General features: G+C 39.1%; 1 protein-coding gene across 1 annotated transcript in view; it reads left to right on the forward strand.

The window, feature by feature from the left end:
• LOC133639084 (E3 ubiquitin-protein ligase UHRF2-like) overlaps positions 1–19,585 on the forward strand; it is a 57,105-nt gene extending 37,520 nt beyond the window's left edge. The window contains exons 7-16 of the mRNA XM_062032217.1: positions 1,234–1,357; positions 5,205–5,312; positions 5,416–5,520; positions 9,251–9,357; positions 9,446–9,608; positions 9,682–9,819; positions 11,111–11,378; positions 17,081–17,229; positions 17,319–17,417; positions 17,609–19,585. Of these exons, the coding sequence (XP_061888201.1) occupies positions 1,234–1,357; positions 5,205–5,312; positions 5,416–5,520; positions 9,251–9,357; positions 9,446–9,608; positions 9,682–9,819; positions 11,111–11,378; positions 17,081–17,229; positions 17,319–17,417; positions 17,609–17,755 (1,408 nt within the window). The 3' untranslated portion in view covers positions 17,756–19,585. The remainder of the gene's footprint in view (positions 1–1,233; positions 1,358–5,204; positions 5,313–5,415; positions 5,521–9,250; positions 9,358–9,445; positions 9,609–9,681; positions 9,820–11,110; positions 11,379–17,080; positions 17,230–17,318; positions 17,418–17,608) is intronic.
• The last annotated feature ends 2,490 nt before the right edge of the window (positions 19,586–22,075 follow it).

The raw sequence follows: 22,075 nt of genomic DNA on the forward strand, positions 1-22,075 counted from the left end.
AACCATGGGGTGCGCCTTTTAGGGGCCCTTTTTTGCTTTAGCGGTGCTATACTATCAATAATTTCGCGCAAGGCATCGTCAAAGTTGTTAGTGAGTTTATCAATAGAGCCGACATAATTTGGGAATGGTGCTATTACCGAAGGCAGTATATATATATGTACATATGTACATATATATATATGTACATATGTATGTATATATATATATATATATATATATATATATATATATATATATATATATATATATATATATATATATACCAAACCAACATAACAAGGGGGAAATGGGTCAACAATGTATTTTTTATCCAAACAACGCAACAGCAAACTTAAATGTCAACATGCCCGCACACACACACACAAGTCTCATTAGTGTGCTCCAAAACCTGCATCCATCCATTTAAAAAAACAAAAAAAGGAAAATAATTTTACTTTGTGTCTGGGAATATTTGTAGCATTATTATTATTGACTTTTGTAGTGACAAACGAGCAGTGCGAGGCGATCCTTCATCGGCGTGTGTCCTGGTAGCGCCTTCTCTTTCACTGTAACATAGGTCCGCTGTGGCATCTTTTTCGGTCTCATTATAATTAAGACTTGCTGTGGAACAAAGCACCCTTCGCTGATTAAAATCCTCTAACTCAGTGGTTAAGAAATTTAAAAAAAATAAAAATTGTTTTAATTTTTTTTTTTTATTAAATCAACATAAAAAACACAATATATACATTATATATCAATATAGATCAATACAGTCTGCAGGGATACATGATTGTATTTCTTTATGAAAGAAAAAAAAAAAATCCCCCCCCCCCCGCCCCGGTCCGTGGGACAAATTTTCAAGCGTTGACCGGTCCCCAGCTACAAAAAGGTTGGGGACCACTGCTCTAACTTATGGTGCTTGCTGAAACGCTTGCTGAAAGGGGTTGCCTAGCAACCCGGAGCTATACAACGAGACTGTGAGTTTGGATTTTTGATTACACAAAGTGATCTCTAGGACAGGCTGACACAGCTCTGACCGGCGCAAGGTACGACAATTGTGGAAATGAACATGTCAGAAGTTCGAAGCTCTTCAAAAAGGCCACGCCGAGCATTAGTACGGCGAGACATAGTGCGCACACAGAGGCATACTATATGGTGCCATGTATACCGAAAAGAACACAAATAGAGGCGTTCATGAATGGAGGTTCCACTTTATTGTGTTTTGTCACGTCGGCATTGAACTTTCCCCACCAGGTACTGTCCCACCTGTAAGAACGACACCAGCGAGGTGGTCAAGGCCGGAGAGAAGCTTAAAGCCAGCAAGAAGAGGGCCAAAATGCCCTCAGCCACCACAGAGAGTCAACGGGACTGGGGCAAGGTGAGATGCAGGGATACTCACCAAGGAGCCATCCCACAATGTTGTGTTTGCCCAAGTCTGTTAATGACTAAATCCCTGAGTTATAACAATTTAGAATTCACCCAAAGTGTATCACGGAAGATTTCGCAATTCACCAAACATCAGAGGTTTAACTCAAGTTTAGCTTTTTCTTTGGCTTTTTGCACATTTTTTTCCAAAGATGTAAACATAGGGACACACGGAAGTGATCACGTTGCCGCTATGAATAATGTGTCTGCGTTAGCACTGATAATAACAATATCAGTAATACTTGGTTAATATTCAAGTCAAAAAATGTAAATGGAGTATTTTTGACGCTTATTGAATGGTTATTTATTGGATTTTTTTAACTTATTTAATATTTAGAATGCATTTTTTTTTTTTAAAAGAACATCCATCCGTCGTCATGTCTTTCATAATGATTGTGAACAATAGGCAATAGAGATGTCCGATAATGGCTTTTTTGACGATATCTGATATTCCGATATTGTCCAACTCTTAATTACCGATTCCGATATCAACCAACACCGATATATACAGTCGTGGAATTAACACATTATTATGCCTAATTTTGTTGTGATGCCCCGCTGGATGCATTAAACAATGTAACAAGGTTTTCCAAAATAAATCAACTCAAGTTATGGAAAAAAAATGCCAACATGGCACTGCCATATTTATTATTGAAGTCACAAAGTGCATTATTTTTTTTAACATGCCTCAAAACAGCAGCTTGGAATTTGGGACATGCTCTCCCTGAGAGAGCATGAGGAGGTTGGGGGGATGTGGGGTTGAGGTGGGGGGGTAGGGAGTAGCGGGGGGGTGTATATCGTAGCGTCCCGGAAGAGTTAGTGCTGCAAGGGGTTCTGGGTATTTGTTCTGTTGTGTTTATGTTGTGTTACGGTGCGGATGTTCTCCCGAAATGTGTTTGTCATTCTTGTTTGGTGTGGGTTCACAGTGTGGCGCATATTTGTAACAGTGTTAAAGTTGTTTATACGGACACCCTCAGTGTGACCTGTATGGCTGTTGACCAAGTATGCGGTGTATTCACTTGTGTGTGTGAAAAGCTGTAGATATTATGTGATTGGGCCGGCACGCAAAGGCAGTGCCTTTAAGGTTTATTGGTGCTCTGTACTTCTCCCTACGTCCGTGTACACAGCGGCGTTTTAAAAAGTCATAAATTTTACTTTTTGAAACCGATACCGATAATTTCCGATATTACATTTTAACGCATTTATCGGCCGATAATACCGACAGCCCGATATTATCGGACATCTCTAATGTAAACATAGGGACACACGGAAGTGACCATGTTGCCGCTATAAATAATTTGTCTGCATAAGCACTGATAATAACAATATCAGTAATACTTGGTTAATATACAAGTTACAAAATGTAAATGGAGTATTTTTGATGCCTTTTGAATGGTTATTTATTTGATTTTTTTTTTAAAAGAACATCCATCCGTCGTCATGTCTTTCATAATGATTGTGAACGATAGGCAACATTCCATAAAAGTGCAGTTTCCCTTTAAGTGTGCTTAACTTCTTTTTACACATTTCTGATTGTTTTGTTAAGTGGACGGTTTAATCTTCCTATTTCCGTCTTTTCTAATAGGGATTTTTTTTTTTCTAACCCCAAACAAGCTTTCTGTCCCCACCACCAAGCGCGGTGGTTTAAAAGAGAGCAACGCCGCCGTCGTTGACCCAGACGCTCCTGGAAGTGTCAACGGAAAAATACTTTGAACGTTCCCGCTGTCTGTGCACTAATTAAAAACAGCTCTCTGCTACATTTAACAGCGGTGACTGCATTCCGCACTCAATCCTTGCTTCTTTTTCTTTCCTTAATGAAAACTATTTTATGTAGTCACACATTTATTTTCTCTGCTTCAAACTGTAATTAGTTTTTTTCATTGAGAGGGAGTGGTGAACAGCTGTTAGTCCAGCAGCAGAGGGCGCTGTCTCACAAGTCATTTTACTCAACATTTTGCAGCAGGACGATGCTTTGACAAGATGTTGTGTAACTGCACCTTTTGTCAGTACAATACTGTATACCAGGGGTCACCAAAGCGGTGCCCGCGGGCACCAGTTAGCCCGTAAGGACCAGATGAGTAGCCCGCTGGCCTGTTCTAAAAATAGCTCAAATAGCAGCACTTACCAGTGAGCTGCCTCTTTGTTTTTAATTTTTTTTATTTACTAGCAAGCTGGTCTCGCTTTGCTCGACATTTTTAATTCTAAGAGAGACAAAACTCAAATAGAATTTGAAAATCCAAGAAAATATTTTAAAGACTTGGTCTTCACTTGTTTAAATAAATTCATTATTTTTTTTACTTTGCTTCTTATAACTTTCAGAAAGACAATTTTAGAGAAAAAATACAACCTTAAAAATGATTTTAGGATTTTTAAACACATATACCTTTTTACCTTTTAAATTCCTTCCTCTTCTTTCCTGACAATTTAAATCAATGTTCAAGTAAATTTATTTTTTTATTGTAAAGAATAATAAATACAGCCCTGCGATGAGGTGGCGACTTGTCCAGGGTGTACCCCGCCTTCCGCCCGATTGTAGCTGAGATAGGCTCCAGCGCCCCCCGCGACCCCGAAGGGATTAAGCGGTAGAAAATGGATGGATGGATGGATAATAAATACATTTTTATTTAATTCTTCATTTTAGCTTCTGTTTTTTCGACGAAGAATATCTGTGAAATATTTCTTTAACTTATTATGATTAAAATTCAAAAAAAATATTCTGGCAAATCTAGAAAATCTGTAGAATCAAATCTAAATCTTATTTCAAAGTCTTTTGAATTTCTTTTAAAATGTTTGTTCTGGAAAATCTAGAAAAAATTATGATTTTTCTTTGCTAGAAATATAGCTTGGTCCAATTTGTTATATATTCTAACAAAGTGCAGATTGGATTTTAACCTATTTAAAACATGTCATCAAAATTCTAAAATTAATCTTAATCAGGAAAAATTACTACTGATGTTCCATAAATTATTTTTTTAATTTTTTCAAAAAGATTCGAATTAGCTAGTTTTTCTCTTCTTTTTTTTGGTTGAATTTTGAATTTTAAAGAGTCGAAATTGAAGATAAACTATGTTTCAAAATTTAATTGTCATTTTTTTCGTGTTTTCTCCTCTTTTAAACCGTTCAATTAAGTGTAAATATCATTAATTAATAATAATAACATAGAGTTAAAGGTAAATTGAGCAAATTGGCTATTTCTGGCAATTTATTTAAGTGTGTATCAAACTGGTAGCCCTTTGCATTAATCAGTACCCAAGAAGTAGCTCTTGGTTTCAAAAAGGTTGGTGACCCCTGCACTTAAAACTGAATTTTAAGTGCAATTAATAACTATGAGAGGTAAATTCAAGGGTTTACACGATCAAAAATATGATTTTTTTGGACTGTTCATTTTCGTGCATGGCACATAAGTCATGTGGGCAAAAGTATTTGGACATTTTGACCTAAAATAACTCAATTTTAACTAACAATCTAAGTTCTAGTTCAGTGATTTTGCAGGCTTTATCTAGTGGTACGCCAAAGAATCACAGAATAATATATTCAAACATGGTGTTACTGTTCAAACTGTGTGTAATGTTGCAGGGGCCAAAAATGTTAAATATACTTATCAAATAAAACCTATGCCTTGTTCTTAATACATATTTAGTTCTACTACGCTACTGTATTTTAATGTTGGGTTTAGTCAAGTTTTCGGACACTAAACTCATCGAGGCAAGCCTGTAGTTTGTGCACTTGGACACAAAGCACGTTAGTTCGAGTCCAAGCCCTGATTGGTTAATGAACTGATTGATTGTGTGTATTTTTAGGGCATGGCTTGTGTGGGGCGCACCAAGGAGTGCACCATTGTTCCCTCCAACCACTATGGACCCGTTCCCGGCGTTCCTGTGGGGACCACGTGGAAATTCCGAGTTCAGGTTGGCCCACAACTAGCTTTTTTTTTGTGTTAATGAAGAAAATGTAAAAAAAACAACAACAGTGACTTAGTTTCATCTGCTGCACTTGCCCATGTACCCTCAGGTGAGCGAGGCCGGCGTTCACAGGCCGCACGTTGGCGGTATCCACGGTCGCAGTAACGATGGGTCCTACTCCCTGGTGTTGGCGGGGGGCTTTGAGGATGAAGTGGTGGGTGACAGTCATGTGATTTTAAATTACATTTGTGGCGCCTCTATGGGTTTTATATACACATGTACATATGCATATATATATATATATATATATATATATATATATATATATATATATATATATATATATATATATATATATATATATATATGTGTGTGTGTATGTATGTATATATATATATATATATATATATATATATATATATACTGTATATATATATATATATATATATATGCATATATTATGATATTAATGTTTGCAGTATATGGGCGGTATAGCTCGGTTGGTAGAACGGCCGTGCCAGCAACTTGAGGGTTCCAGGTTCGATCCCCGCTTCCGCCATCCTAGTTACTGCTGTTGTGTCCTTGGGCAAGACACTTTACCCACCTGCTCCCAGTGCCACCCACACCGGTTTAAATGTAACTTAGATATTGGGTTTCACTATAGAAAAGTGCTATATAAATATAATTCACACTATCACACTATATCAGGAGTCACCAACGCGGCGCCCGCGGGCGACAGGTCGCCCGCAAGGACCAGATGAGTCGCCCGCCGGCCGGTTCTAAAAATAGCTCAAATAGCAGCACTTACCAGTGAGCTGCCTCTATTTTTTAAATTTTATTTATTTACTAGTGTGACAGTCCTAACTGTCGCGTGGGTTCTCAGGACGATCCAGGGAAGACATTGTCAGATGGTTAAGACTTCTTTATTATTTCAATCACAGAGTCTTTTGCTGCTTTACAGCAGCTGCCTTTTTTCTCACGTGAGCACTTGAATGGTTTCCTCCCGTCCGCCGTCTGCTTTTCAGCAGCACGTCGCCGTCGTTTGCGTGGCAGCAGAGGATGGTTTCCTCCCGTCCGCCGTCTTTCTCCGTCTCCTCCCTTGATGTTCACGTCTCTCGCCCTTTTATACGGTCCGAGAGGGCGATTGCACTATCCACAGCTGCGCGCTCCACGCACCTTATGCTGATTGCGGCGTCGTTCCCATTTATTTTTTTACTTTGCTTCTTATAACTGTCAGAAAGACAATTTTAGAGAAAAAAATACAACCTTAAAAATGATTTTAGGATTTTTAAACTCATATACATTTACCTTTTAAATTCCTTCCTCTTCTTTCCTGACAATTTAAATCAATGTTCAAGTAAATTATTTTTTTTATTGTAAAGAATAATTAATAAATTGTAATTCTTACTTTAATTCTTATTATGCTAACAAAGTGCAGATTGGATTTTAACCTATTTAAAACATGTCATCAAAATTCTAAAATTAATCTTAATCAGGAAAAATTACTAATGATGTTCCATAAATTCTTTTTTGAATTTTTTAAAAAAGATTCGAATTAGCTAGTTTTTCTCTTCTTTTTTTCGGTTGAATTTTGAATTTTAAAGAGTCGAAATTGAAGATAAACTATGTTTCAAAATTTAATTTTCATTTTTTTCGTGTTTTCTCCTCTTTTAAACCGTTCAATTAAGTGTTTTTTCATCATTTATTTTCTACAAAAAACCTTCCGTAAAAGGAAAAAAAATGTACGACGGAATGACAGACAGAAATACCCATTTTTTTATATATATACGTATATAGATTTATTTATTTAGCTATTATTGTTTAAATCACACTTACATGTAACTTACAAATGACAATATATATATATATATATATATATATATATATATATATATATATATATATATATATATATATATATATATAGATAGATAGATAGATAGATAGATAGATAGATAGATAGATAGATAGATAGATATATATATATATGGACGGCGTGGCGAAGTTGGTAGAGTGGCTGTGCCAGCAATCGGAGTGTTGCTGGTTACTGGGGTTCAATTCGCACCTTCTACCTTCCTAGTCACGTCCGTTGTGTCCTTGGGCAAGACACTTCACCCTTTGCCTCTGATGGCTGCTGGTTAGCGCCTTGCATGGCAGCTCCCGCCATCAGTGTGTGAATGTGTGTGTGAATGGGTAAATGTGGAAATACTGTCAAAGTGCTTTGAGTACCTTGAAGGTAGAAAAGCGCTATACAAGTGTTCTCTGTACATTTACAGAGAAAAAAAGTGCTGCACTTTCCCTCTGTGCAGATGGTGCTGAAAGACAATGCTTCTGCATCTGAGGCTTTTGACAAAGTTGCAGAAAAGTACTCTCAGGTCATAAACAGAGTTGGGCAAGAGTTTGAGAACAGGTTTTGTGACCTGGATCAGCTTGAGCCATGTGTGTCGTTCATTTGTAATCCTTTCATGAACGTGGACATATCATGCATTGCTGAGCAGTTAAGTGCAACATTCAGCCTGGATGCTGAACAGGTGGAGATGGAAATTGTAACACTGCAAAATGACCTCCACCTCAAAGCCCACCAGGCTGCACCAAACTTTTGGTGCCTTGTTGACACAGAAAAGTACAGTGGTGTATGCGCAGCAGCTATGAAGGTTGCAAGCCTGTTTGGTTCAACTTATCTTTGTGAGTCAGCCTTTTCTGACATGAACTTTATCAAGAACAAACACAGAACATGCCTCACTGATGCACATCTGCAAGACTCACTCAGAGTTGCAGTGTCAAGTTACACACCAGAGTACAACACACTAGTTAACAGCATGCAATGCCAGGCTTCCCACTAACTGACAAAGAAACAGATAACAGATTTGGTATCAGTTCAAAGTGTGACATGATTTATTTAAAAATTGGAGAGTTGACCTTTGTATTTTACATGAATTATTATTTGTACAAACATGGTGCAAAGTATTTCATGATTTGTTAAAAAATTTCAGTGGCTAGCTAGTTAAAATGGGATATTGTGATTTCACAAGACTGTTTAAGAAGTGATCATTTGAAAATGTTCAATTTGAAAAATGTGCACTTAGAGAAAATATAAAAATAAAGTGTTGCATATTGATATTTATCTGTTTCTATATATATTTATTGTGAGAAATCATTAAGATGATCAGTGTTTCCACAAAGATAAATATCATTAATTATTAATAATAACATAGAGTTAAAGGTAAATTGAGCAAATTGGCTATTTCTGGCAATTTATTTAAGTGTGTATCAAACTGGTAGCCCTTCGCATTAATCAGTACCCAAGAAGTAGCCCTTGGGTTCAAAAAGGTTGGTGACCCCTGCACTATATGATATGTATTGCATGTTTATTTCATTTAAAAAAAATTTTTTTGCTGCTGTGTAAATTGTGACATTTTGGGGCAGCTGTCTTTACAAGATCTTAGGTTCTTCTTAACCTGCCCCGCACATATTTTTGCATTAAATGGTATATTGTTCTTTTTTTCTCTTTCTCTGTGTGTGCAAATAATTAAGCTCATAGTTTTCTGGCGCCATCTGGTGGCCAAGTGGTGCAACTATACCAAAAAAACATGTTCTTGTTTTTCCATTGGCAAGAACGAGATTCATTTGGTTTTAATGTACAAAAGCCTTCGTAATATACCAGGATTACAGTCTGTGAAAAAATAGCAGTTATAATGAGAGTCCATGAGGCCCCAAAAGTTCTTAAAAGAAAGTGTGTATACTTTATATTTATATCCTATTCTAACAAGGTTGTAATCAAAAACAAAATGTAAAATTGCTTATAAAAAGATGACATTTCAGACCGCGAACTTCAAACTAATGAATAAGGAACACATGTCATGCCTGTTTTGGGCCCTAGGGGTGCACAAGCGTTAAGAACATAAATGTGTGGATAAATGATGAAAAATTTCGTCCTGTTGTAGGATCGGGGGGACGAGTTTACCTACACGGGCAGCGGGGGCCGCGACCTCTCAGGGAACAAACGCATCGGAGAGCACTCGTTTGACCAGACCTTGACCCACATGAACAGGTATGCAACTTCCTGTGGGGGAGGAGCCTATTCAAGTCAAATTCTTCTAATGAATTGAGGGGGGGGAAAAAACCTCATTGTCATTCAGAGCTTTGGCCCTTAACTGTGACGCCCCCTTGAACGACAAAGACGGGGCCGAGTCCAAGAACTGGCGGGCCGGCAAGCCGGTCCGAGTGGTCCGTAGCTCCAAAGGACGCCGCATCAGCAAGTACGCCCCCGAGGAAGGCAACCGCTATGACGGCATCTACAAGGTTAGCTACAGCTGGGAGGTTCAAAACTTTGTTTTTCTTCGGACGTCACAGCAGGGTTATGTTGTGACTTTAGGTGGTCAAATACTGGCCTGAGATAGGAAAGTGCGGTTACCTGGTGTGGCGGTACCTGCTGAGACGTGACGACCAGGAACCTGCGCCATGGACCCCTGAGGGACTGGACAGGATAAAAAAACTGGGTCTCTCAGTTCAGGTTAGACTGCATGAAATGTCTTTTTTTAAATGTTTTTATTCACACACTGCACCACTGCTGTGTGTGTGTGTGTGTGTGCTTGTATTTCTACCCTTCTTGAGACATCAACAAGGAAAAGTACCTTCCATATGAGGACCGGTGAACAAGTTAGGACCGAAATCATGGTCCCAATACGGAAAACCATTGCATCTAATAGAGAATGTCTCATTTGCACCCCTGGTGGTGAAATCTATCAAAATTAGGGTGTTCCCAAAAAGGAAGGATTTTTCAAATTGACTGTGTCGGATTTAAAAGTGCTCCCCCTCTGGTCAACATATGAAATAACAAGTGTGTGTAAAAAAAAAAAAATGGAAGTGCTCCCCCTTTGGCCAACATATGTGTTGTGTGCGTGTAAGAAATTGAAATGCGCCCCCCTTTGGCCAAAATTAATAAAAATAAAAATAAATGTACTGTAATAACGAAGTAAAAAATGAAGATTAAAAAACAATTACAAACAAAATATTAAAAAATTAACTAAAAGCTTTTTAATATTTGCATAGTATGTGGATGGATGGATGGTATATATTATTAATGTTTTAAAAGTGCTCCCCCTCTGGTCAGCATATGAAATAACAAGTGTGTGTAAAAAATGGAAGTGCTCCCCCTCTGGCCAACATATGTAATAACAAGTGTTTGTAAGAAATTGAAATGCTCCCCCCTTTGGCCAAAATTTATTTAAAACTATATATATATATGTATATAGAGACATACTGTAATAACAGGGTAAATAATGAAGATTAAAAACCAATTACAAACAAAAAATTTCAAAAAAATATTTTTTTACTAAAAGCTTTTTTATATTTGCATAGTATGTATATATTATTCCAGATTCAAGATTGCTTATTGTCATATGCACAGTTAAACAGACAAGTTTGCCGTACAATGAAAATCTTACTTTGCTAGTCCACCCTTCAACAAGTCACACGGTACTTAGCTAAAATTTAAAAAAAAAATTAAAATGTTATATACAAGGCACAGTGAGTAACATAACATTATTGCCCATTCTGATTGACAGTCAACAGTATAAATATGGAGGTGACATTGGGTCACAGCAGCAGTTAAAAGTGTCTTTAGTGATCAAATTATTAATGTTGTAAATACAAATCTTTATATATCTAGAAAGGTAGTAATTTTTCGGAGGTCTCAAGAAGGTAACAAATACAAGAATGTGTGTGTGTGTGTGTGTGTGTGTGTGTGTGTGTGTGTGTGTGTGTGTGTGTGTGTGTGTGTGTGTGTGTGTGTGTGTGTGCAGTACCCACCCGGCTACTTGGCAGCCATGGCCAACAAGACGAAGCGCGAGGCGGTCGCCAGGCCGGGTCACGGCGGACGCGGGCGCAGCAAGCACCATTCCGGCAGGGGCCGGGGGAGGGGCCGGCCACGGAAGCACCCTAAGATCGCCAAAGAGGAGCACGAGGAGGACGAGGACTTTGAGCAGCTGATTGCCGCTGTGGAGGAGGACGAGGAGGAGGAGGAGGAAGAGCAGCAAAGCAACGGCGATCAGAAGACAAGCGGGGACAGCGGTGGGTGTTTTTAGCCTTTTATTTTTTTATTTGAAGAGTTTTTTTATCTTCCATTTAAATATGTAAGTTATAAAAAAATATGTCATAAATGTAAACATAAGATAAATATACCGTATGTAGAGTTATAGAGAGCACTGGTATTTAAGCCGCGCCCACAGAATTTTAGAAGAAATAAATATTTTTACATATATTAGCCGCACCGGACCATAAGCCGCAGATATACAGTGGTAGGAAATAATTTTGTATATGTGTATTTACATACCTTAAAGGCCTACTGAAACCCACTACTACCGACCACGCAGTCTGATAGTTTATATATTAATGATGAAATCTTAACATTGCAACACATGCCAATACGGCCGGGTTAACTTATAAAGTGCAATTTTAAACTTCCCAGGAAACTTCCGCTTGAAAACGTCGCGGTATGATGACGTATGCGTGTGACATCACAAGGTCAAGGGAAGTGTTTTCGACCCAATTCAAATACCTCTGTTTTCTTCGACAAAATTCCACAGTATTCTGGACATCTGTGTTGGTGAAGCTTTTGCAATTTGTTTAATGGACAATAGAGGCTGCAAATAAGAAAGTTGTAGGTGCGATCGGTGGAGCGGCGGACTACAGCAACACCAACACCAGGAGGTTGTGTTGTGTTTTGAGCAGGATAGCAGACGCACTACAGTGAGTAAGCCCGCCGCCGCATCTAAGTTAGCTTCTGTTTTTTTAGCTTCGCCAAGCTGAATATTATTAATCGTGTATTTACATGTTCATGGTTTAATAGTATTTTTGATCTTCTGTCTATCCATCCAGTCAGGGTTTTTTTTAATTTAGTTTCTATCTGCATTTGAGACTGATGCTATCACGTTGGCTACGTAGCTAGGTTAGCTTCTATTTTTTTAGCTTCGAAAAGCTGAATATTATTAATCGTGTATTTACATGTTCATGGTTTAATAGTATTTTTGATCTTCTGTCTATCCATCCAGTCAGGTTTTTTTTTAATTTAGTTTCTATCTGCATTTGAGACTGATGCTATCACGTTGGCTACATAGCTAGGTTAGCTTCTATTTTTTTAGCTTCGAAAAGCTGAATATTATTAATCGTGTATTTACATGTTCATGGTTTAATAGTATTTTTGATCTTCTGTCTATCCATCCAGTCAGGGTTTGTTTTTTTAAAATTTAGTTTCTATCTGCATTTGAGACTGCTATGCTATCACGTTGGCTACGTAGCTAGGTTAGCTTCTATTTTTTTAGCTTCGAAAAGCTGAATATTATTAATCGTGTATTTACATGTTCATGGTTTAATAGTATTTTTGATCTTCTGTCTATCCATCCAGTCAGGGTTTTTTTTAATTTAGTTTCTATCTGCATTTGAGACTGATGCTATCACGTTGGCTACGTTGCTAGGTTAGCTTCTATTTTTTTTAGCTTCGCAAAGCTGAATATTATTAATCGTGTATTTACATGTTCATGGTTTAATAGTATTTTTGATCTTCTGTCTATCCATCCAGTCAGGGTTTTTTTAATTTAGTTTATATCTGCATTTGAGACTGCTATGCTATCACGTTGGCTACGTTGCTAGGTTAGCTTCTATTTTTTTTAGCTTCGCAAAGCTGAATATTATTAATCGTGTATTTACATGTTCAGTCACTGTGAATGTCCATTTCGCGTTCTCGACTCTCATTTTCAAGAGGATATAGTATCTGAGGTGGTTTAAAATACAAATATGTGATCTACAATAGAAAAAGGAGAGAGTGTGGAATCCAATGAGCCAGCTTGTACCTAAGTTACGGTCAGAGCGAAAAAAGATACGTCCATCACTGCCTCTCAAGTCCTTCACTGTAACGTTCCTCATCTACGAATCTTTCATCCTCGCTCAAATTAATGGGGTAATCATCACTTTCTCGGTCCGAATCTCTCTCGCTCCATTGTAAACAATGGGGAATTGTGAGGAATCCTAGCTCCTGTGACGTCACGCTACTTCCGCTACAGGCAAGGCTTTTTTTATTAGCGAGCAAAAGTTGCGAACTTTATCGTCGATTTTCTCTACTAAATCCTTTCAGCAAAAATATGGCAATATCGCGAAATGATCAAGTATGACACATAGAATAGATCTGCTATTCCCGTTTAAATAAAAAAAATTCATTTCAGTTGGCCTTTAATTCACATGTGCCAAACTCAAGGCCCGGGGGCCAGATCTGGCCCGCCACATCATTGTATGTGACCCGCTAGAGCCTGGGAAAATGTGTGTTGATAAAATACTTACCGGTAATTTTTTAAATAACTGCAAATAATTATTTTGATTTTGACAGGAACAAATGTCTATCTTTTAAACGTTATTATCTAATTATGCCAAATACTACATTATTTGACAGTGTATTACAAAATATGTTAGTAAAGATAAAAATAAACAGTTGAATATTTGCTTGTCACTAGAGATGTCCGATAATGGCTTTTTTGCCGATATCCGATATTCCGATATTATCCAACTATTAATTACCGATTCCGATATCAACCGATACGATACATACAATCGTGGAACTAACACATTATTATGCCTAATTTTGTTGTGATGCCCCGCTGGATGCATTAAACAACGTAACAAGGTTATCCAAAATAAATCAACTCAAGTTATGGAAAAAAATGCCAACATGGCACTGCCATATTTATTATTGAAGTCACAAAGTGCATTATTTTTTTTAACATGCCTCAAAACAGCAGCTTGGAATTTGGGACATGCTCATACTTGCCAACCTTGAGACCTCCAATATCGGGGGCTTGGGGGGGGGGGGGGGGGGGGGGGGGGTTGGGGGTGTGGTTATTTACAGCTAGAATTCACCAACTCGAGTATTTCATATATATATATATATATATATATATATATATATATATATATATATATATATATATATATATATATATATGAAATACTTGACTTTCAGTGAATTCTAGCTATATATACATATATATATATATTTATTTTATTTACATAGAAAAAAAAAAATACTTGAATTTCAGTGTTCCGGTGGCTAGCCATTAGATGGCAGTATTGTCCTGTTTAACTTCTCCGTTCATGATGAGTATATCATTTCGGCCGCCATGTCTGTAATTTCCTCGTTCTTCTGCTTCGTCTCCTTGTTGTGTGCGCAGTTGTGCACTCTATAAAAGCCCTAGATGTTATGACGTCTTTGGGCAGGCAAGCTGTTTATATTGTGGGAAAGCGGACGTGAGAACAGGCTGTCCCCACTCAGTCTCAGGTCCGCATTGAGCCGGAGGGGGCGTGGCCTCCAGCTCCGGCTGAATACCGGGAGTTTGTCGGGAGAAAATCTCTGCCGGGAGGTTGTCGGGAGAGGCGCTGAATACCGGGATTCTCCCGCTAAAAACGGGAGGGTTGGCAAGTATGGACATGCTCTCCCTGAGATAATCCTGATACCCACTATAACTATGGGAAGTACTATACTTTGACTTTCACAAAGTGCATTATTTTTATTTATTTTTAAACATGCCTCAAAACAACAGCTACAAAAACAAGGAAGGCACACAGCTTCAGTCCAGAGTATACTAGAGTAACAAAGTAAACAATAACATAGTCCTCATTTAGTGCAAGACTGCCTGGCATACTGTATAACAGGGAATTATAAACTGGACTCACATCCATCTTCTGCTTGTATTCATCGCGTATCTCCTTCTGATTCTTGAAGAGGTGGGAGATCTAATTGCTCGTATTAAAGGAAGACGTCTTGGTTCCTCCTCGTATAACCAACTTTTTGCAGTCATTGCAAATTGCCAGTTTTTTTATCAGTCAGAGACACTTTAAAATAATCCCAAACCATAGACATGGTGTCGTTAGTCAGTCACAGTGGGAGCACGCTTGTTAGCCACGGCTACAGCACCGGCAACAACACTCTTGTTGTTGTTATGCTCCGCTCGCGGCGGTTTGATGAGGTCATCAAGCGTCGCCAGTAATTGTAAAACTTATAAACGTTGCTTGAAATGATGAATGAAAAATCCTTTCAAGCAGTAACGCTATGGATGAATAGTAGACGAAACAGGACTTATACTCATACTGTGTAAATCATAAATAAAAACAGAATACAATGATTTGCAAATCCTTTTCAACTTATATTCAATTGAATAGACTGCAAAGACAAGATACTTAAGGTTCGAACTGGAAAACTATTATTTTTTGCAAATAGCTCATTTGGAATTTTCAAAAAAGCTGGCACAAGTGGCTAAAAAGACTGAGAAAGTTGAGGAATGCTCATCAAACACTTATTTGGAACATACCACAGGTGAACAGGCTAATTGGTAAAAGGTGGGTGCCATGATTGGGTATAAAAGCAGCTTCCATGAAATGCTCAGTCATTCAAACAAACAAGGATGGGGCGAGGGTCACCACTTTGTCAACAAATGCGTGAGCAAATTGTCGAACAGTTTAAGAACAACATTTCTCAACAAGCTATTGCAAGGAATTTAGGAATTTCACCATCTACGGTCTGTAATATCATCAAAATGTTGAGAGAATCTGGAGAAATCACTGCACGTAAAATTGAATGCCCGTGACCATGGATCCTTCAGGCGGTACTGCATCAAAAAGTGACATCAGTGTGTAAAGGATATCACCACATGGGCTCAGGAACACTTCAGAAAACCACTGTCAGTAACTACAGTTGGTCGCGACTAGAGATGACCGATATGGGCTTTTTTGCCGATATCCGATATTCCGATATTGTCCAACTCTTAATTACCAATTCCGATATCAACCGATACCGATATATACAGTCGTGGAATTAACACATTATTATGCCTAATTTTGTTGTGATGCCCCGCTGGATGCATTAAACAATGTAACAAGGTTTTCCAAAATAAATCAACTCAAGTTATGGAATAAAATGCCAACATGGCACTGCTATATTTATTATTGAAGTCACAAAGTGCATTATTTTTTTAACATGCCTCAAAACAGCAGCTTGGAATTTGGGACATGCTCTCGCTGAGAGAGCATGAGGAGGTTGGGTTGGGGGGCCGAGGGGTTGAGGTGGGGGGGTAGGGTGTAGCGGGGGGAGTATATTGTAGCGTCCTGGAAGAGTTAGTGCTGCAAGGAGTTCTGGGTATTTGTTCTGTTGTGTTTATGTTGCGTTACGGTGCGGATGTTCTCCCAAAATGTGTTTGTCATTCTTGTTTGGTGTGGGTTCACAGTGTGGCGCATATTTGTAACAGTGTTAGGGTTGTTTATACGGACACCCTCAGTGTGACCTGTATGGCTGTTGATCAAGTATGCTTTGCATTCACTTGTGTGTGTGAAAAGCTGTAGGTATTATGTGACTGGGCCGGCACGCAAAGGCAGTGCCCTTAAGGTTTATTGGCGCTCTGTACTTCTCCCTACGTCCGTGTACACAGCAGCGTCTTAAAAAGCCATACATTTTACTTTTTGAAACCGATACCGATAATTTCCGATATTACATTTTAAAGCATTTATCGGCCGTTAATATCGGCAGTCCGATGTTATCGGACATCTCCAGTCGCGACAGTTGTAAGTGCAAGTTAAAACTCTATCATGCAAAGCGAAAGCCATTTATCAACAACACCCGGAAACGCTGCAAAATGACAAGTGAGCACAAGTTGATTTTAGGATGTGTAGCGAAGCCTATTTTTCTTCTTTTAAAAAAAAAAAAAAATCTAATCCCGCTGCCGACTCTTGCTCAGAATGGACCCCGCCGGCCGAGCCTCCATCCAAGCGTGCCAAGGTGGAGGAGGCGTTCGAGCTGTCGGAGCAGCAGCAGCAGTTGATCGGAGAGGACACGGCCAATAAGAAACTGTGGGACGAGGCCTTGGGACACCTGGCAGAGGGACCGGTAGGCAGCAGCACACACTCTGTCACACTTTCCTTATTGACTAGCAACTCTGTCCTGCACGCATGATGATTATTCTTGTTCTTCTGCAGAACTTCCTGCGTAAGATGGAGCAGATCTTCATGTGCGTGTGCTGCCAGGAGCTGGCCTACCAGCCCATCTCCACCGTCTGCACGCACAATGTGTGCAAGGTGAGGCAAGAAAGGTGCACGATCTCAGGGCTTGGTGGTGTTCAAAAGTTCCTTTTTTAACGTGAGTGAGTGAGTGAGTGAGTGAGTGAGTGAGTGAGTGAGTGAGTGAGTGAGTGTGTGTGTGTGTGTGTGTGTGTGTGTGTGTACACGTGCGACCCTTGACCCTCTTCTCCCCGTCGTCCCTCCCTCAGACGTGCCTGCAGCGCTCGTTCCGGGCGGAGGTGTACACCTGCCCCGCCTGCCGCCACGACCTGGGCAAGGACTACGTCATGACGCAAAACAAGACCCTTCAGATGCTGCTGGACCAGTTCTTTCCCGGCTACAGCAAAGGCCGATGAGATCTTAGTGGAAGACACACACACACACACACACAAACACACACATTGCATTGCACTTGCAGCCATTTGTGTAAACGTACAATCACACGCACACAAACCACCTCAGTAGGTTCTGACCTCATCTGTCCTCCATAAACCTCACCAGCCTGAGATTTCCCAGGAAGGACGCACGCTCGCGGAAGCACGCTCGCAAGCCCGCCACACACCTTAACATTTATTTACATCCATCCTCTGACTTAACGGCAGAGAGTGCTTATTTGCATAAGCCGCCCGCCATGTTTCACTCCTGCCAACCCGGGGTCTTCATGCTGGGTACCATCAGTACACTTTCCAACTGTCCTAACGCACACAATAAGCACTTCGGCCTTTAGTATAAACAACCACACTCAATGGAGTCATGCAGAACCTCATTAGCATTCCTAAAACATGAGAAAACCGCCTAAAAGTGGCACCCGGTGAGCTTAAGACCCCAAACTAAAATACTCTAGCACTTTTTCCACTAATTCCACCTCATTCTGCTTTGTTTACGTCGCGACGAGATGTTTTGTTTGTGCGGTACAAACTTCCAAACCATCTTATTTGTAAATCTTCTCATAGGAGACAAGCACACAGTGTTGGCCTTTTCTTCAATGCAGTACTGAACTGTCAAATCACAAACACTCAATCGAGTCATGCAGAACCTCATTGGCATTCCTAAAACATGAGAAAACCACCTAAAAGTGGCACCCGGTGAACTTAAAACCCCAAACTAAAATACTCTAGCACTTTTTCCACTAATTCCACCTCATTCTGCTTTGTTTACGTCGCGACGAGATGTTTTGTTTGTGCCGTATAAACCTCAAACCATCTTGTTTCTAAACCTTCTCATAGGAGACAAGCGCACAATGTTGGCCTTTTCTTCAATGCAGTATTGAACTGTCAAATCACAAACACTCAATCGAGTTATGCAGAACATCATTGGCATTCCGAAAACATGAGAAAACCGCCTAAAAGTGGCACCCGGTGAGCTTAAAACCCCAAACTAAAATACTCTAGCACTTTTTCCACTAATTCCACCTCGTTCTGCTTTGTTTACGTCGCGACGAGATGTTTTGTTTGTGCCGTACAAACCTCAAACCATCTTGTTTGTAAACCTTCTTACAGGAGACAAGCACACAGTGTTGGCCTTTTCTTCAATGCAGTACTGAACTGTCAAATCACAAACACTCAATCGAGTCATGCAGAACCTCATTGGCATTCCTAAAACATGAGAAAACCGCCCAAAAGTGGCACCCGGTGAGCTTAAGACCCCAAACTAAAATACTCTAGCACTTTTTCCACTAATTCCACCTCATTCTGCTTGGTTTACGTCGCGACGAGATGTTTTGTTTGTGCCGTATAAACCTCCAAACCATCTTATTTGTAAACCTTCTCATAGGAGACAAGGGCACAATGTTGGCCTTTTCTTCAATGCAGTACTGAACTGTCAAATCACACTCAATCGAGTCATGCAGAACCTCATTGGCATTCGTAAAACATGAGAAAACCACCTAAAAGTGGCATCCGGTGAGCTTAAAACCCCAAACTAAAATACTCTAGCACTTTTTCCACTAATTCCACCTCGTTCTGCTTTGTTTACGTCGCGACAAGATGTTTTGTTTGTGCCGTATAAACCTCAAACCATCTTGTTTCTAAACCTTCTCATAGGAGACAAGCACACAGTGTTGGCCTTTTCTTCAATGCAGTACTGAACTGTCAAATCACAAACACTCAATCGAGTTATGCAGAACCTCATTGGCATTCCGAAAACATGAGAAAACCGCCTAAAAGTGGCACCCGGTGAGCTTAAAACCCCAAACTAAAATACTCTAGCACTTTTTCCACTAATTCCACCTCATTCTGCTTTGTTTACGTCGCGACGAGATGTTTTGTTTGCCGTATAAACCTCCAAACCATCTTGTTTCTAAACCTTCTTACAGGAGACAAGCGCACAGTGTTGGTCTTTTCTTCAATGCAGTACTGAACTGTCAAATCACAAACACTCAATCGAGTCATGCAGAACCTCATTGGCATTCCTAAAACATGAAAAAAAACGCTTAAAAGTGGCATCCGGTAAGTTTAAAACCCCAAACTAAAATACTCTCGCACTTTTTCCACTAATTCGACCTCATTCTGCTTTGTTTACGTCACGACGAGATATTTTGTTTGTGCCGTACAAACCTCCAAACCATCTTGTTTAAAAACTTCTTATAGGAGACAAGCGCACAATGTTGGCCTTTTCTTCAATGCAGTACTGAACTGTCGAATCACAAACACTCAATCGAGTCATGCAGAACCTCATTAGCATTCCGAAAACATGAGAAAACCACCTAAAAGTGGCACCTGGTGAGCTTAAAACCCCAAACTAAAATACTCTAGCACTTTTTCCACTAATTCCACCTCGTTCTGCTTTGTTTACGTCGCGACGAGATGTTTTGTTTGTGCCGTACAAACCTCCAAACCATCTTGTTTAAAAACTTCTTATAGGAGACAAGCACACAGTGTTGGCCTTTTCTTCAATGCAAAACTGAACTGTCAAATCACAAACACTCAATCGAGTCATGCAGAACCTCATTGGCATTCCTAAAACATGAGAAACTTGCCTAAAAGTGGCATCCGGTAAGTTTAAAACCCCAAACTAAAATACTCTAGCACTTTTTCCACTAATTCCACCTCATCCTGCTTTGTTTACGTCGCGACGAGATGTTTTGTTTGTGCCGTACAAACCTCCAAACCATCTTGTTTGTAAACCTTCTCATAGGAGACAAGCGCACAATGTTGGCCTTTTCTTCAATGCAGTACTGAACTGTCAAATCACAAACACCCAATGGAGTCATGCAGAACCTCATTGGCATTCCTAAAACATGAGAAAATTGCCTAAAAGTGGCACCTGGTGAGCTTAAAACCCCAAACTAAAATACTCTAGCACTTTTTCCACTAATTCCACCTCGTTCTGCTTTGTTTACGTCGCAACGAGAGGTTTTGTTTGTGCCGTACAAACCTCCAAACCATTTTGTTTCTAAACCTTCTTATAGGAGACAAGCACACAATATTGGCCTTTTCTTCAATGCAGTACTGAACTGTCTAATCACAAACACTCAATCGAGTCATGCAGAACCTCATTAGCATTCCTATAACATGAGAAAATCGCCTAAAAGTGCCACCCGTTGAGCTTAAAACCCCAAACTAAAATACTCCACCACTTTTTCCACTACTTCCACCTCGTTCTGCTTTGTTTATGTCGCGACGAGATGTTTTGTTTGTGCCGTACAAACCTCCAAACCATCTTGTTTCTAAACCTTCTTACAGGAGACAAACGCACAATGTTGGCCTTTTCATCAATGCAGTACTGAACTGTCAAATCACAAACACTCCATGGAAGCATCCAAGGCTGCTGAGGATTTTTGGTTGCTAAGCGACCAAAACTGAAGCAGGTACCAAATAAATACATCGAGCACGGTAGAAAGTAATGTTTTTTACAGTACAAAAAATGCTGCGTTTACTCCTATTTTATAGTACTACTACAAACAGTAAGTTCCACAAACGTTTGATTGTTTAAATAGTATTCTTTCCCTGATGATACAACGGAACGTCCGGTAAAATGTCGCCCCCTGTTGGTCCGGAGGTAAAACTGCGCACAAAATACTGTACAGGTTTGTTTCACTCTGTCACCACTCTTTTATTTGAAATGTAAAATGATTAATCTTTTGTGTTTTTCAGACTAAAAACTCCGAGCGCTTACTTGTGTATATTTTACGCCGTTACGCAACATTATGCTGGATTTTTTTTATGACCCTTTTTTCGTTGATGAGCGACTACAAAGGAGGGTTAAGTCCAAAATACTGCAATTACAAAAGTTTGTATTTTTATGAGAAAGAACTAATTATATTACAAGAATTATGTTGAATTGTTTTCTGATAAAAAGGTGTGGTATTGTTAAAAAATTCAAGTAATATCATACAATAATTTTTGTTCTTTCTCATAAATTACCAAATTTCCATTGAAGAATCTGCCGTTTTTTAATAACATTTGCAAGTTGTTATCGATAACATGACTTTTCTTCGTAATTTTGCCATTTTATTCTGACAATATAACCTATTCCTAATAAAACTACAACTTTTTTTTTTTATGATATCACAATCTCATCCTTGTAATACTGTATATTGCAAGTCATTTTCCTCACAATGACCCGACGTTAATTCGTATTTTCTTGTACAATTTATTCTTTTTAAAGTATAATTTTTTCCCCTCCTAATATGACATTGTTTTCGTAGAATTTGTATAAATGACGCTTTTTTTTCC

This window comes from Entelurus aequoreus, linkage group LG21 (assembly GCF_033978785.1).
Source record: "Entelurus aequoreus isolate RoL-2023_Sb linkage group LG21, RoL_Eaeq_v1.1, whole genome shotgun sequence".
Taxonomy (NCBI): domain Eukaryota; kingdom Metazoa; phylum Chordata; class Actinopteri; order Syngnathiformes; family Syngnathidae; genus Entelurus; species Entelurus aequoreus.